The following is a 17,109-nucleotide window of genomic DNA, read 5'->3' as shown; positions in this document are numbered from 1 at the left end:
TAATCACTCTTGACATCAATGATGATGACTAGTGCTATGCACAACTAAGTATTCCGTTTTTATTAACTCCTTCACACAAGATAGCGTACTAGCCTGAGCACTTCAGTGAAGTGAAAGACTGGCAACCATGCCTGTGTTGTGCCATGTCCCAGTCACAAGGTCTATTGTAGTCTGCTATGTCCAGAGTAAAAAAACATTGAAACACCAAGTCAACATTGTTCACACTTTTATCACGAGTCATCAGATTGTGGTTTCTAGATAATCTTCTTTCAGGTCAACTGGTTAGTCTCACAAAATTATACAGATTTCCATGGTACCAAGTTACAATCAATAGCATACATCCCTCTGCGTGTGTGTGCCTGTGTAAGTGTGTGTGTCTGTGTATGTGTGTCTGCGCGTGCGCGCGTGCGTGCATGCACCTGTGCACATTTGTCCCAGAGACCGTATATGATCCTTCAATGCAGACTTGTGTGTGCGTGCATGCCTGTGTGTGACCTCTCACTGTGCCCCTCTGGGCTCTGGGGCATGTGTTAATGTGTGACAGTCCCAGCCCCCAGCAGCAGACCACCAGACCAGAGTCATGACAGCCTGGAGAACAGCTGCTGTTCTCCCAGGAATCCAGATCCACACCCACACTGGCTAGGATAACAACAACAATCTAAGGTAGGTAAGGAATAGTGTGTATGAGTTTGTTTGTGTGTGTGTGTGTGTGTGTGTGTGTGTGTGTGTGTGCGCGCGTGCGCGCATTGATGCCTCATATAGTTCAAGTAGGATCCTACTCTGCCAGCTTATATTCATTTGTTAAAGAAAGCTTGTTGTCATTGTGTTTTGATACATTGCTATGTCATTAACACGGGACCCTACACAGATATGGTTATGCATGCAGACAATACCCAATTTGGACTCATTTTCTCATTCACTTTCTCACTCACTCTATTCTCTTTGCTGGGCTGAGAAGCATAGGCTGCATTCCACCAGTCATGTGGTCCGGCTGATCTAAGTCACAAAGCTGGGAGAGAGAGGTTCCCATGCCAATAAACCCCTTAAACTGAAATTGACTTGAGAGAGAGAGAGTTAGAAATTGTGTGGGGGGAAGGGGGGGGGGGGGGGGGGGGGGCTTAAAGTGGGTAGTAAATGAAAGAATACAGGGAAATACAGGGAATCTGGTTCCAGAGGCATTGCAGTGTAGTTGGAAGGGAAGAGGGTCACACTGTAATACTGTAACTGTATTACGTTGAATGCGGGTGGGTAGGAAGCTATTGATCATGTAATAGACTCTACATTAAATAGTCTCTGGTGAGTTCTCCTATTAGTCATGTGTCTTCCTTTACGTTCAGCACCTCACTGTCACTGCTAAACTTTATGATTCTCTGAAATTGTTTGCATCTTTAAGAACCATACCTAGAGTTCGGAAGGAACTAGATCAAGAGAAAACACGAGGGGAGTACTCAGCCAAGCGGAAGCGATGGTTCTTGCTTAAAATATTTTGTTATTCTCTGTCATTAAACCTGCATACACGGACACACACACACACACACACACACACACACACACACACACACACACACACACACACACACACATAGATCACATGGTTATACACAGCTACATACACTCATTCGCATAACATTGTAGACATGCACTTTTCTTTACAACACGTGCACAGAAACATATAGAGTCAAACTGTTTCAAAGTTGGCAAGATGTCGCAACTCACTGACAGCAGGGAGGAAGTGAGAGTAAGAGAGTGTGTGCCTGAGAGTGAAAGAGAGAGAGCGAGAGAGAAGGGGGAGAGAATTAGAATGAGAGAGAGAAGGGGGAGAGAGATAGAATGAGGGAGAGGGGGAGAGAGAACTACGGTAGGGATAAGGAGACAACTTGAAATCAACCTCGCCGACAGCATTTGTGAAAAACATTTGTCTCCCTCTCTAACAAGCAAACGAGAGAGACAAAGCTGCAGAGGGAGAGAGGGAGGATGGGAGAGGGAGAGAAAGAACAAAGATATAGTTGCTCTCTCAGTCTCTTCTCTATTTTCATTATTTCTCTTTCACAGATTTTGTAGCTGCTGAAAGGAAAGCGATAATTTGGCTGTGTATGGTGCGTTGAAGACAGTGCCTATTGAGGTGCAGTATGTTTATCTTATAACCGTGGTACAGTTTAACCTGTGAAGAGTGTAGCCTGAGAAAAGAGAAAAGTTCACATTTGAAAGACAAGTGTAGTTGCCTTTCGCTACACCTAAGTTCAGTATACTTGGATAGTAAAGGAAAGTACAATGACAGTAAAACAGTCTACTCAGTCTACGACTTAAATTATTGTTTAAACTTGTGTTGAAAGTGCTGAATCTGAAATCCTTGGCAGCACAGTTGAATTATTCTGTTGGTTTCTCCAAGATGCTGAAATAACATAGCAGAGCAACGTAATCCGTTCTAAAAAGGAGTAGTGATGTGATTTCTGGTTGCTTTCGAAACATAGGACACATAGGACACTGACTTCTCCGAAGTTATACCTTGGCATTTGATGCCATTGCTAGATAAAGTTATAGTCTCAGAGGGGGGCTCTCGAAGGGAGCTTCAGCTTCAGCCTTTTGACATTTTTTCTCCAGTAGAGTCACGGTATAATTCATCTCTTGTGAACAGATTCTGCGCACGCGACAACATTACACAATATTTTAGTTCTGCTATACCTGAGATTACAGTTTAAGCTATGCCTCAGGAAAACAGTATCTACTGAGGGAATATTTGGTCAAATTTTTCTCCATTTCAATGTCTTGGTTTGTTTTGCATGCCACTGGAATGTGCTGCTTGTGCTTCTTGCAAGCTGTAGTGTTAGCACTCACTTCATAATACTGTGTATACATCACACACATACTGTATCTGACAGTCTACGATACATGGGAACTAGGAAGTGGTGTCATAATCATGCCAACGCATCTCTCTGCTTGAGCAAAAAAGCTGTAGCCTGGACCCAGATATTTTTGTGCTGTCTCCTCTAGTCATTGTAGGAGTTGACAAGAGAGCATAAACAGATCTGAGACCAGGCTAATGGAACTGTGTTGCTGCATTGTATATCACACTGGCAGTCATCACACTGGCCATTCACTACACTCTTACTCACTTCGTCTGAATTATGGTTGGGGATTTTGATGAAACTGTATCACAGTTCTTTGCTCGTTCAGGGTCTCGTCATCATGGATGAGATGGAGGACAAGACTTCTGTGCCTTCAGACGAGAGCGATGTTGAAGCTGACCTATCATCCAAGATCCAGACAGAAAACAGAAGAACATCTAGATGGAGGAATGGTGCGTGGTAACAAAGTTATCAAACTGTACTATGGGTAAAAGTCTTATCATGCGGCATATCCTGTTTGTCAAAATCATTTTTGTTTCTCTTCCTTGTTCTTTGTTTTGCCTCTTGGCAAGTTTTTCGGGATAACCTAACACTTTTCACAATGTCCCGCTTTTATCCAGGGTCTTTTTCCTCTCTACCTTTTTGATTCTCTCTCTATGTTTTGACTCAATCTCAATCACTCTCTTTTGTTATCACTGTTACAATCTCTGTCAGAATGTGTTACTGTCAACCTTAACACACTCTCCCCTCTCTTCATCGATCTATCTATCTAACGATCTATCGATCTATCTATCTATCACCCCCCTCCCCTCTCTCTCTCTCTCTCTCTCTCTCTCTCTCTCTCTCTCTCTCTCTCTCTCTCTCTCTCTCCCCCAGGTCAGTGTGTGCTGGCAGTACCCACCTCCTCCATGCTGAACCCCAGGTTTGATCTGTCATTCTGCAGGGCTCTGCTGGAGAGGGAAGGCTTCCAGGTCAGTGCACACACACACACACACACACACACACACACACACACACACACACACACACACACACACACACACACACACACACACACACACAAACTCTTGCTTTCTCTCTCCATCTCTCTCTCTGGGCACCCACTGGCATTCTTTATTCTCATCCGTTGGGCCTCGCTATGTCAAGCAGCCTGTCCATTTGTGTGGGGGAGGTTAAACTAGAATAGCTCGCTATCTCACTTCCTCTCTCAGACTGTCTTATGTCTCATCAAAATATAGGCCTACTGTTATGTCATCAATTTAAAAAGCTTTCATGAAGAAAAACATGACCCGTGCTAATGCCACGATCCTGAAATTATGAGACAGCAAATTGTACCCCAAACACTTATATTTTGCTAAGCTGAGGAATAGGCCTGGAGAAATGCAAGGGCTCATATTCATAGATAAAGCTTTGCATGCAACGACTGACATTCCATAAGATCAACATGATAGTTAAAGATATTTTGAATAAATGACAGCAAAACATAAACCATGAGTGAGGACGGGATTCAACCCGATCGTTCCTTTTCAGCTATGCACCTTTTATTTGATTTATTTTACCAGGTAATTTGACTGAAAACACATTCTCATTTCCAGCAATGACCTGGGGAAGAGCTAAAGGGGATGAATGAGCCAATTTAAAGCTGGGGATGATTAGGTGGCCATTAGGCGGGATTTTTAATGACCATAGAGTGTTAGGACACCCGTTTAGCATTCCATCCAAATGACTGCACCTTACACAGGACAATGTCCCCAATCACTGCCCTGGGGTATATTATTCAGACTAGAGGAAAGAGTGCCTCCTACTGCACTTCCAACACAATTTCCAGCAGCATCTGGTCTTCCATCTAGGACCAACCCTGCTTAGCTTCAGAGCCAAGCTAGCAGTGGGATGCAGGGTGGTATACTGCTGGCACTGGCAAAGGCAATGTTTCCGTATTCACATCCAGGCCTATCCTTACACAGTGGCTTGCGAAAGTATTCACCCCCCTTTGGTATTTTTCCTATTTTGTTGCTAACAGCGTCAGTGGTGTATAGGTGAGGACGGAGTCAAGCGCAGGTAACAGAACTGAGTAAAAATAACGTACTTTACTCGGGAAAAATAAACAGTACAATAAATCCATGTGGGGATAACAATCCCTAACACACAAGACTAACACAAACAGGAACAATCACGCACAAAACATAATGAGAACCAGAGGGGTAAATAGGAAAATAATAATAATGTAATGGGAACCAGGTGTGTACAATCAAGACATAACAAATGGAAAAATAAATGTGGATCGGTGGCAGCTAGAAAGCCGGTGACGATGACCGCCGAACGCCGCCCGAACAATTAGAGGCACCAGCTTCGGCGGAAGTCGTGACAGTTGCCTTACAACCTGGAATTAAAATAGATGTTTTGGGGGTTTGTATCATTTGATTTACACAACATGCCAACCACTTTGAAGATACAAAATATTTTTTCTTGTGAAACAAACAAGAAATACGACAAAAAAAAAACAGAAAACTTGAGCGTGCATAACCATTCACCCCCCTAAAGTCAATACTTTGTAGAGCCTCCTTTTGCAGCAATTACAGATGCAAGTCTCTTGGGGTATGTCTCTATAAGCTTGGCACATCTAGCCACTGGGATTTTTGCCCATTCTTCAAGGCAAAACTGCTCCAGCTCCTTCAAGTTGAATGGATTCCGCTGGTGTACAGCAATCTTTAAGCCATACCACAGATTCTCAGTTAGATTGAGATCTGGGCTTTGACTAGATCATTCCAAGACATTTAAATGTTTCCCCTTAAACCACTCAAGTGTTTCTTTAGCAGTATGCTTAGGGTCACTGTCCTGCTGGAAGGTGAACCTCCATCCCAGTCTCATATCTCTGGAAGTCTGAAACAGGTTTCCCTCAAGAATTTCCATATATTTAGAGCCATCCATCATTCCTTCTATTCTGACCAGTTTCCCAGTCCCTGATGATGAAAAACATCCCCACAGCATGATGCTGCCACCACCATGCTTCACTGTGAGGATGGTGTTCTCGGGGTGATGAGAGGTGTTAGGTTTGTGCCAGACATAGCGTTTTCCGTAATGGCCAAAAAGCTACATTTTTGTCTCATCTGACCAGAGTACCTTCTTCCATATGTTTGGGGAGTCTCCCATATGCCTTTTGGCAAGCAGCAAACGTGTATGCTTATTTTTTCTTTAAGCAATGGCTTTTCTGGCCACTCTTCCATAAAACCCAGCTGTGTGGAGTGTACGGCTTAAAGTGGTCCTATGGACAGATACTCCAATCTCTGCTGTGGAGCTTTGCAGCTCCTTCAGGGTTATCTTTGGTCTCTTTGTTGCCTCTCTGATTAATGCCCTCTTTGCCTGGTCCGTGAGTTTTGGTGGGCGGCCCTCACTTGGCAGGTTTGTTATGGTGCCATATTCTTTAATTTTTTAAATAATGGATTTAATGGTGGGATGTGGGATGTTCAAAGTTTCAGATATTTTTTTATAATCCAACCCTGATCTGTACTTCTCCACAACTTTGTCCCTGACCTGTTTGAAGAGCTCCTTGGTCTTCATGGTGCCGCTTGCTTGGTGGTGCCCCTTGCTTAGTGGTGCTGCAGACTCTGGGGCCTTTCAGAACAGGGGACACTTAGATTGCACACAGGTGGACTTTATTTAACAAAGGATGAGACTTCTGAAGGTAATTGGTTGCACCAGATCTTATTTAGGGGCGTCATAGCAAAGGGGGTGAATACATATGCACGCACCGTTTATTATTTTTTTTTAATTTTTGAAACCTGCCATTTTTTTTATTTCACTTCCCCAATTTGGTCTATTTTATGTATGCCCATTACATGAAATCAAAACCCATTTAAATTACAGGATGTAATGCAACACAATAGGAAAAATGCAAAGAGGGATGAATACTTTTCAAGGCACTGTATTTTGGGTTATGATAGGGTAAGACCAGTGTACTAAGCTCATGAGGTATTTCTAAGTCATGTTCTTTAGAAATCAGTATATTTCATTCATTGGAATTACAACTGAACAGCAGTTAATGTTGAAAATGTTACCTCAAAAGTCTAAGTTGATGTCTAAAACATCACATCCAGGGTGTGTTATGTTTGTGACAAAAAGCCCTGTACCAAAACTTGGAACAGAAATTCTGAGAAGAACACAGCTGCAGAGTTGATATGACCACTGGGTTATGTGGCAATACCCCCTTATCTAGAATGGCTGTAGTGATGCATTTGGAGTGGAGTGGCTATGTTGCCAAATTCTCTGGACACCTCTTCCCGATAGCTAAACAACCAACGCTCAATGATGACTGGAGAAGGGAAGGTGGGACTGGGGCGGAACAAGGCGATTACCTCCGGTCGTGCAGCATCAGAGCTTTTGGACAGCTCATTCACACAGACCTTAATGAGGGAAGTGAGAAATAACATTCTTAAACTCTTTTATTTCCTTATTTCGTTTCTTCTTTTATTTAGAGTCATTTTTTTGTTCTACCGATTAAACAGCTTCAGTAAAGGTTGAGGTTTATTTTTATATGGCTAATATTTACTCTGAGATGGTGAAAGTGCCACGTCTGTACATGATCCACCTATGACATGATGCCTACCAGCCACACCTTCCCTCTGTAAATCCGATAAAAGGACCCACTTCAGCCCAGCATACCTACCAGGCCTACCAGCCCAACTAGAACCATGTTTGTGTTCTTCTGTGTTATCTCTCTCCTCAGTCTTGCTTTGGATGCTGAACACGACACTCCTGACCAGGAGTGACTTTATGGACGCTGCTATAAGTATGTTGCCACAGGACTGGACTGGGCAGACGCTGTGTCCTACTGTGGGACTCAGGGAGCGAACTTGGCCTCTGTGCACAGTGAGGCTGAACACCAGTTAATCAAAACCCTAATCAAGACGTTCGACCCTTTAGAGTTCTACACCTGGATCGGGTTGTCTGACGTTGTTAAGGAGGGGAGGTGGATGTGGACTGACGGGTCCAAGGTGGACTTTACCGACTGGTTTAAATCAGACCCTGATGGTGGAAAGGCTCAAAACTGTGTAAATACAAACTATCAAACGCTGTGGATTGATAATGAATGCAGCGAGGGTTATGCCTTTGTCTGCGCTGAGCGTCTCTGCTAGTCAGTCGTCCGTCAAGATGGAGGTGCTGTCCCTGGCTGTCCTAGGAGAGAAGAAACCCTTCCCCCCCAATATTAAATGAACACCTTATGTTGAAAATAAAAGTTGCTTAAATCATTGTTTATGGGTTGTACATATAACTACAAAAGGTTTGTGTGCTTACATCAGCTGTCTTTTAATTCTGTCAAGAAGCTCTGTGGCACACAAAATTTGACACAGGAATCACGATAGAAACACATTGTTACGTGGCAATACCCACACACAATGGGTATGTAGTGCTGCTGCCTTTGGAGCACAGCTTATTTACACAGACATGTTAGAGATCATACTCACACACGCATACACTTCCACATCCACCCACTGTCACGGATCCCCCCCCCAGTACTGCTGCTCATTCTATTCACCAGTTCAGGAAGTCTACTGACGGGATTCATTATCATCAACCCCGGACTGTCTTGTCTGAATACACACACCTGGTTCCCATTTCCCCTGATTACTATGTTATATATGTGCCCTCTGTTCCCTCTGTCTGTTATTGTTCCCATGTCCGTTGGCCGTGTGAGTACCTACACGTTGGTGCAGCGGTTATACTGCGTGCTTTATATATTGTGTATTACGGGTATCGTCCCATGTCGTTCAACGAGGTTTACCCCCGCTTTTTTGTTTGGGTACAGCCCAGTGTTTTTGCATACGTGTTTGTTTTGGGTGTATTAAAAACCCCTATTGTGTATTCCTGCCGCCTGTCTCCAAATCCTTTATACCAGCGTGACACAAACTCACAGACACACACACTTTTACAACCTTTTGACCACCCAGATCAAAGCACTCTTTCCCCCACCCCCCCATCTTATGTTTTTCCCCTTATCTTGTTTATGTGGAATGTGTTTTGGTATAGTATGAAAGCCATTGCATGGAAAATTACATTTAGAATACATTATTGCCATGTGTTGATTTCTCCAATGTAGATTCCTGTAGCAGACTTTGAGACACCTCTGGAAATAGCACTGGACGTGCCCTCAGTCAGGAGATACCTGTTCTTTAACTCTTCTCTCTTCCACTTCATCATGGCACCGGTAGGGTCCCTCATAGTATTGGTTCATAACTCAAGGGTCCATTGTATCTGTTATATTTGCATCTTTTACATTATTCACACTATAGTGTCCAGTATCAGTTAATCTCATACGCTATCAGGAGATCTTTTACTAATGTGTCCGGTATCTATTCAGAGTTAGTGCTTGTTCTTTGTATGTTTAGTTTATACCTTGTATCATTTATTTTTATCTCCCCTCCAGATTCTATATGTGGTGATATGGTGTGCTGTGTTCTCCACTCTTCACCTCTATCTCTCAGTCACTAACTACTGGGTCCTCTGCCTGTCTGTCAGTCTGGCCTCCATCTTCCTCACCACAGCCATCATTGTCATCCTCCACTATAGTAACAAGGAGGTGGGTGTTCCATCTGTTTTTCAGTCTGAGAGAGCTTAGGAACCTTAATGGTTTGCTCACTTATAAATGCAATCCAATCTTTAATCGCAGTGCTATTAGGGAGCTGCGGTAGCAACATAAATGATGCATAGATATTAATAGGAATGCATCTGTGCTTGTGGAAGCAAATAAATAGACTATGTAGCTATGTCACACTCAAGAGGATTGAAGCAAAACAGTCACAGACACTTTGAAACCAATATGGTTCGTTATTAAACACCATGATTTCCATGTCTGAATTATATAGAGATATTGGGCTATAGCCTGCAACCAGTTGTAAGACCCTGAAACGTTAGATTTTTAGATGTACCTGTAATGTTTAATGGTCGTCCTACAGATAAACATGAACATTGACGTGCGACTCATCCAGGTGAATGAGAGGCTGAGCCGGCATAAGCTGCTTGTAGGCGTGGCTGACTGGGTGCAGAACTGTACTGGGAGTCTACAGGTAGGCAGCGTGAACCTGCACAGAAAGGCAGCTCAATCCGAGAGGGCAGACATTTTGTGTCAAACCTTTTTATCACTCTCCCTTTCTGGCAATTGAGGTTACTTCTAAATGCCTGTTTGTTGTGGTATGAATCTGTAACCGGATCCCTCGAACGATCAATTAATGAAGTTATATATCGATGTATTGATACGATTGTGTGGTTTCATTGTATTAGGAATTTCCAGGGGAACAAAAGAGCAGCCACAGACAAAGTTGGTCAAAAATCTATCTGATTCATTGTAAGTTGCAACAGGGAGACACCACCCAGCACAGAAGCAGAGAAAATGTCTAACTGGCCTCTGGGACAGGCCCTTTATATCCTAATCAGACAGCACCAAATGTTCTGACACATACAAAGTCTAAACGATAAAGGCAGCGACTTTGCTAGCTGCTACAGAATCACAGTGGCCACAGAATGCCACCAATACAATAGTGAATAATCAGTGTCCTCGGTCCTTGTACCTCCAGTCTGGCATCAATCACTATCAACAGATATGAGAATAATCCATAACAAGTCTAGTGACCATCAGCCTGCACCTTGAGTGTCAAAAATGGAACCCTGGAAATTATGTATTACAATAACTCCAAATATGCTAAACATTGTGTTGATCCCAACTTCAGTCATTTAAAATGTCCCCATTACATTCTCTGTCTGTCCATCTTACTGTCTTTGTGTATCTTTTTGTCTTTCTCTGTCATTCTTTATCTGTCTGTCTCTCTCTCTCTTACCCTCTCAGCTGTTCATTGTGTACTGGGATACGGCCCACTGCTTGAGGGCACTGACTGAAACTCTAGAGGAGATGTGCTTTGTCAGAGACGAGGCCCAGGTAGGTACATCATGATGTCACCATGTTCGGTCTATGACTCTATTGATTTGTGTCTGCGTTCTCTTTGGCAAGGCTTTTCTGTCCATGCTGTTTCTGGAAGGCAATGGGATATAATATGCATAGCGTAAAACTTTGATTAATAACCCTGGCGTTTATTTGCTTAAATGACTGAACACAACAAGCGCTTATTAGAGACAAGATTCTATTCGAAGCACACAGCTTTTGCTCATTTGCATAGATAATTGTTTAATTCCAGCATTGTAATCAATTTCTTCATTACCTGCACTGTGTTAGCATTTGCACACTGTGTCAAGTTTATTTTGTCTTAGTATGCCTCTATCCCCTCCCCTCAAAAAAAATGCTTCCTTGACAGATTTTTCTCCTGACTGTGCATTTTCGTCAGTTATTTCATCACTAGAGGGCGATCTGACGATTTCTAAGGGTCTTGGCCCGGTTGCATAAGACAACTTAAGTTTTCCTTAAAGTTTCCTTAACTTTAAGTCAGTTGCACAAAACATTTTAAGTGAAAAAGTTAAGAGTACACATGAGGTCCCTTAACTTCTTCATTCAGTATGGATGTCAATGTAAACAGCATTTGTGGAGGTGAATGTTTCTACACCTGCATTGCTTGCTGTTTGGGGTTTTAGGCTGGGTTTCTGTACAGCACTTTGAGATATCAGCTGATCATTTGATTTGATTTGTTGCTTTCGTCTGCTGTGGTTACAAATGGAAAACATCAACCAGCTAATGTTAGCTACTTAACTAAACAATGGAAGATGCACAATGCACAATCCATCTCTACAAAGCTAGCTGGCTAGTTAGCTATAGCTACTCTGTAAGCTAGCTTGACGTACTAGAAAGTAGTATAAACAAGTTAAGAAAACAGTAACTCCGAGAAACTTGGTTTATTATCTTTTGAAACAATTAGGGTATTCTGTCTTGAAGTTCTATTTTTCTATCGCACAAAATGAAAGCGATTTCTTTCATGAGAAGCTTAGTCAGTGAATCAGGTAATCTCCATGGTAATCAGATACTCTTTCTGCCATATGTGCCTTCAAACTACTGTAAAACCCCTTAAGTATGCCCATACCTAAGGAAATATTTGGTGAGATCTAAGCAATGCCCTTAAACAATTCCCTTATGTAAGGGAAAATGATTCCTTAATGTAAACCCTTAAGGAAAATGCTTAAGATATTTTATGCAACCGGGCCCTGTACTCCCAAAATTGTTGACTGTTTTTGTGCTTACCAGTTAGCTAGCAGTACTCAGCTGTTAGCAGTCAATGGCTAGCAGTTTCTTACAATTGACATTGTTTTTCGAGTCATTACGGAATTATTTAATGTAATTAATTGAACATTAAACCTCGTAAACAATTAATGGTAACCTAATAAACATTTACACCCAGCGTTTATTTGAAACAGGCGTTTATTTGCTGAAATGTTTGCTGTCTCCCGGCTATTAAAAGGGACAGTCGGCTATTTGAGACTGCATTTAATTGAAGTTTTACAGTAGATTGATATTGACAAATCTCTGTGTACTGTTAAAAGGAATTGTATAAGGCAAATTGAAATTAAACTGGAAATTGACAACAGGAGAATTGAGTATTGTAGATTGTGATGTAGGCCTATCGGAGGGTTTTAGATGGTGTATATAGCCCTTCAATTGTCTAGTAAGGCAATCTTGTGATGTGTAATAATGACCACCATTCAGTGGTTCTGTGTAGCAGTAGCAGGCAATGCAATCTAATGGGTTATCCTCACTTTTCACTCCCTCCCTAGAAAATACTTAATAAGAGAATGTCCCACCTTGTCCTGGTGACAGAGGTCATGACCTTTGATCCTGTGGCGGAGGGGTCAACTGTCAATGAAAGTTCTGATGAGGAAAGGCCCCTCTTGATGAACGATGAGGAGACTGGACACAGTACCTCAACCAGCCAGAGGGAGGACACCAAACTCACCGCTAACTACAGTTTGGTACCGGACCAAATATTACCAGCTCAGGTTAGTTAGAGAAACTGCTTTCAATAATACTTGTATTCTTATGTTATAATTTGGACTGCTCACTAAATTATTTTTCTATCGTGCAATATGTTGAACAAATGGTATTCCAGATCAGTGGAGGCTGGTGGAGGGAGAAGTCTGGAGGATGGGCTCCAGCCACCACTGTCTAAGATATAGCCTACCTACAGACTAGAGTGTGTTCATATAGCAGTATTATTAAGGCTCTTTTGTTGTTCATGCTATCCAAACATATCTCTTTTTGCAGGCCAAAGCACTCCAACTTTTATTGACCTATGGTGCGGTGTTTGTCAAGCTGTTAGTGTCTGAAAAGCTGCCAAACTCCACACGCCGCCCCCTACGCTCCAGGAGGAATCACTGCACCACTGCCTCCCTTTGTCTGTGTCAGTATATCAAAACCAAGGTTCTACGATTATAAGACAGGGACACAGAGAAGCTTATTCATTACACTTGAAATAATATGTTATTGTAGGACAGGATAATATTTGCACTGATCATGTAACAATCGCGATTTGAAACCCACTTCTGTGTCAAAAAACTTGCATTAAATATATCTTCTTTATGAGTTGTGTCCTTTAGTAAACTAGTATATTCCTTTATTTTGATAAGGTACATGCTACAATATATTTTGGGAGTGCATTTAGATAAACAGGGCAAATTTTGAAGGGATTTTGCGGAGAGATAAAAAAAAAGAGAGCGAGGAGGGCAGGAGAGGACAGATTCAATGATGCAGAGATTAAGTATGAAGCTCAGGGGGTCAACGTGAATCATTGTTCTTGGCCGGCTGCACGGCTACACAGGAGGTGCATGTGGCACACAGTTTCATTCATTAATCCATGGTTATTAATCAGCCTTGACACAACTGCTGAGGTGATTGGCTCATAAGTATCCGGTACTTGGCATGATGACACAAACACACACAGGGAGAGACACAACGCTCAGGGGAGGCAGGGAGGTGTAGCGGTACAGAGATGCATGTTGCGACAGTCCAAGTTAAACGACGTACAGACGCTGGGTCACTATTTGGGAGGCTAAATGACCATCTGTGATCTTGCAGACACAGTCTGGCCTAGTCCCACCACCTCCCTCTCTTCTCTCTGTCTCTGTGTCAGAGGAGGCTGGTGGGAGGAGCCATAGGAGGACGGGCTCAGTGTAATGACTAGAATGGAATAACGGTAACGGTTTCCATATGTGTGTTTGATACCGTATAATTGATTCCATCCCAGCCATTGGAATGAGCCCGTCCTCCTATAGCTCCCCCCACCAGCCTCCTCTGCTCTGTGTGTCTATCTGGGGATATATGTGCACTCAACCAGTTTGTGTAATATCTATAAGCAATCAATGGGACGTGGAGTATAGAGATGTGTTTTAATGTTTCATGTTGCGGTTCGGCTCTTGCATTATCTACATGGGAAAAAAAGATAGTGAAAATACACATGACATAGGCCTTAGACGCTCTTGAGACGGTGCAAAAAGATAAACAGAAATGCTGGCGCTGTAATAACGGGACTAGAAAGAAATACCATTGAGGCTGCACTTTGATATGTGATTAAGCCCTAGCTATTGAAAGATAGTTCATGTTCCGACAGGGAGAGAAAGAGATACTGTACAAGTGTGGAGGAATCCGGGCCAACTATAAATAGCACTTAAGAGACGTAGGGAGAGGAAAGGCCACAGAGAGAGAAGAGACAGAGAGAGAGAGAGAGATGTAGGTGTACACTTCACTGTTACTCGGTCTTGCTCAACCAAAAGAAAAATCGTATTTTATTCAAACAATTGAATTCATACACAACAAATGCATGTGTAACATCCATGAACAGAAATAGACCCCAAGAGAAGTTCATGTACACTGTGATTCGCCAGCCACTTTGAACACGCCAATCCATTACATTTACATGCTCAGGGAAAAGGTATCAATACCGCAAAGAAGCAGTAGCATTTGCCCAGCCTGTCATCAACAATGACATAGAAATGCCTTAGAAAACAAATATGTGGGAAGAGCACAGTGTAGATCGAAAAACAACTAGATATGCTAGGAGTGAGTCTAAAAAGCACACACACGTTCTATACCAATACTTCTCTTGTATAGAGGTGAGTAACAGCACTACGAGTCACAATACTGCGCTTACTTGGCTCTCTTAACATATTTCTAGAATGCCATGTTATCAGATTAAGAACATACAGTATTCTCCAAATACAATGTACATTAAAATTACAGCAGTGATAATCGAATGCAAAGGTGATTACCACGTAACAGAATCATAATAGCCATGATAATAATACTTTCAGAATTAAACTTCAAACACCCTAATACACTATTCAAATCAGTAATCATGGTCCTTCACAAGAAACAATACATTCTCAACAGTTCTGACTAACTTCATTTTCTTAAAAAAAAAATAGCATTATCATAGGAATTGAAAACAGAAGATAAAGGACAAGCAGATTAGAGATATGTTGAGAATTACGGTCCCAATTTTGCAATGGACAGCAGAACGAGAAACAGAGAGAGACGGTGCTTGGGGTAATAGAAACAAGTCGAGGAGAGGAGAATGCCACAATGTATATTAGGCACTGATTTTTTTTTCTCTCTCCTCAGAGACATTCATTTTCAGAGCCACCATCAGTATTTCTGCTCTACTGATTCCGGCTCAGGTCATTTCAGCTCATACTGTTCCACAACAGCCCTCTTGGCTCTCGATAACAAGGGGCAACACACCTTGTAACGTGATAGGCTAGATTAGACACCAAATGTGTTTGACGCAACCCATATTATCAGCTAAGGCCATTAGGGAAAAGGTTAGATGAGAGAATCGTAATAGTGGTTCACAATGGCATGCACAACAGAGTTTTTGTCTGTATCCTATAAGTCCTTTGTCTACAACCTTTTTACTCTGAGAAAATATTAACTAAGATAACACTCTTGTATTGCCAATTATGACCCTATTTAATATTTGCAAAACATTATTTGCAAAAGCAGCAATTTCTGAAATGTACACCTCACTAGCCCTCTGTATAATTACATACCCTTTTTGATATTGAGTCCGTCCAAGCACTTTCAATGAATGTGTTGCTTTTTGTCTTAGTACTGCAATACTTTACTTTATGTCTGTGACATTAGAAAATGGGTCAACCACTTCAATCAGGCAAGTAATTGTTGTTTTAAATGTGACCATTTCTACAATTCTACCCTTTTCTATTGAAGTGAATAAAAACCTAGTAGAAAGCCATTCTAAGCCTACTGGAAGTGCAAATCACCCCAAACATCATCCAATTTCATCTAGTTTCAAGGTTTGTCGGCTAATATGGGTACAATAAAATATTGATTTCAACTAAAACATAATGGTCGGCAGGTAGCCTAGTGGATAGAGCGTTGGACTAGTAACCGAAAGGTTGAAAGATTGAATCCCCGAGCTGACAAGGTAAAAATCTGTCATTCTGCCACCGAACAAGGCAGTTAACCCACTGTTCCTAAGCCGTCAATAAAAATAAGAATTTGTTCTTAACAGACTTGCGTAGTTAAATAAAGGTTAAAAAAAAATGTCTTATAAAAAAGTGACATTCTAAAAAGCTATGAAAAAAATATATTATAGAAATAAACAAATGAATAAATGATAATACAGATAAATACATACATAAATAAAGTGAACAGGTATTAAACAGTCTTATGCAACAAACAATTTGTCAACAACCAAGTCCATATCAGCCACACACAAAAAAAGGCGGGACACTCACACAGTACATTCTATGGTGTATCTCTCCCTCAACACAACTTTAAATAGAGATGTCCTTCATCTCAAAAGAAAAATCTCCACATTTGTGTCATCTTTTTCATAGTTTGATCTCCTAATTAGTCAACTATGTCATGACTTGATTTACTTTCCATTTGATTGTGTGTAAAAAAAAAACGAATGGTAATGTTTGGCAGTCTGTTATACTGTCATTTATTCTTTCCTTTAAATAAATATAAAATATACTATCACTAGATGGCGCATGTTTCTGAAAATCATAATAAATCAAAAACTATACATGACTAACAAACACGATTAAATAAAAGTATTTATTTTTGAAGTCATTCAAAACAATCTCTTCATAAAATACTAATTTATATGGGGAAGTCATTTCAGTTATGATTTGTGATCTATTTGGCAGTTTGTGATACAGTGTGACCCATGTTTTGGTCTACCTAGGTTCGAGTGGGACCAAAAATGAACAAGTCATTCATAAATAATTCATAGTTAAAAGGCAATTCCACCACTTTTCAATCAAATTTTCATTATTTCCATTATCATACCAGTGTCTATCTATATATGTGAAA

The 17,109-nt window shown here is 41.4% G+C and overlaps 1 protein-coding gene across 4 annotated transcripts; it reads left to right on the top strand.

Annotated features, from left to right (window-relative positions):
• Positions 1–503: 503 nt before the first annotated feature.
• LOC139391723 (transmembrane protein 268-like) lies at positions 504–16,776 on the top strand. 4 transcript variants are annotated; one of them, XM_071139218.1, is made up of 10 exons: positions 543–663; positions 2,053–2,122; positions 3,175–3,298; positions 3,723–3,817; positions 8,941–9,048; positions 9,268–9,420; positions 9,797–9,907; positions 10,684–10,773; positions 12,552–12,773; positions 13,039–16,776. In XM_071139218.1, exons 3-10 carry the CDS (start codon positions 3,187–3,189, stop codon positions 13,207–13,209), a joined length of 1,062 nt encoding a protein of 353 aa, XP_070995319.1. In that variant the 5' UTR covers positions 543–663; positions 2,053–2,122; positions 3,175–3,186; the 3' UTR covers positions 13,210–16,776. The 4 variants fall into 4 exon arrangements, with proteins under 4 accessions (XP_070995320.1, XP_070995321.1, XP_070995319.1 ...); XM_071139221.1 differs by having other exon boundaries at positions 562–663; positions 2,053–2,096; XM_071139219.1 differs by lacking the exon at positions 2,053–2,122 and having other exon boundaries at positions 504–663.
• Positions 16,777–17,109: the final 333 nt, after the last annotated feature.

The sequence above is a fragment of the Oncorhynchus clarkii genome, chromosome 32, assembly GCF_045791955.1.
Source record: "Oncorhynchus clarkii lewisi isolate Uvic-CL-2024 chromosome 32, UVic_Ocla_1.0, whole genome shotgun sequence".
Classification (NCBI taxonomy): Eukaryota; Metazoa; Chordata; class Actinopteri; order Salmoniformes; family Salmonidae; genus Oncorhynchus; species Oncorhynchus clarkii.
The sequence above is the reverse complement of the archived record's forward strand: the minus strand, read 5'-3'. Positions and strand labels throughout refer to the sequence as shown.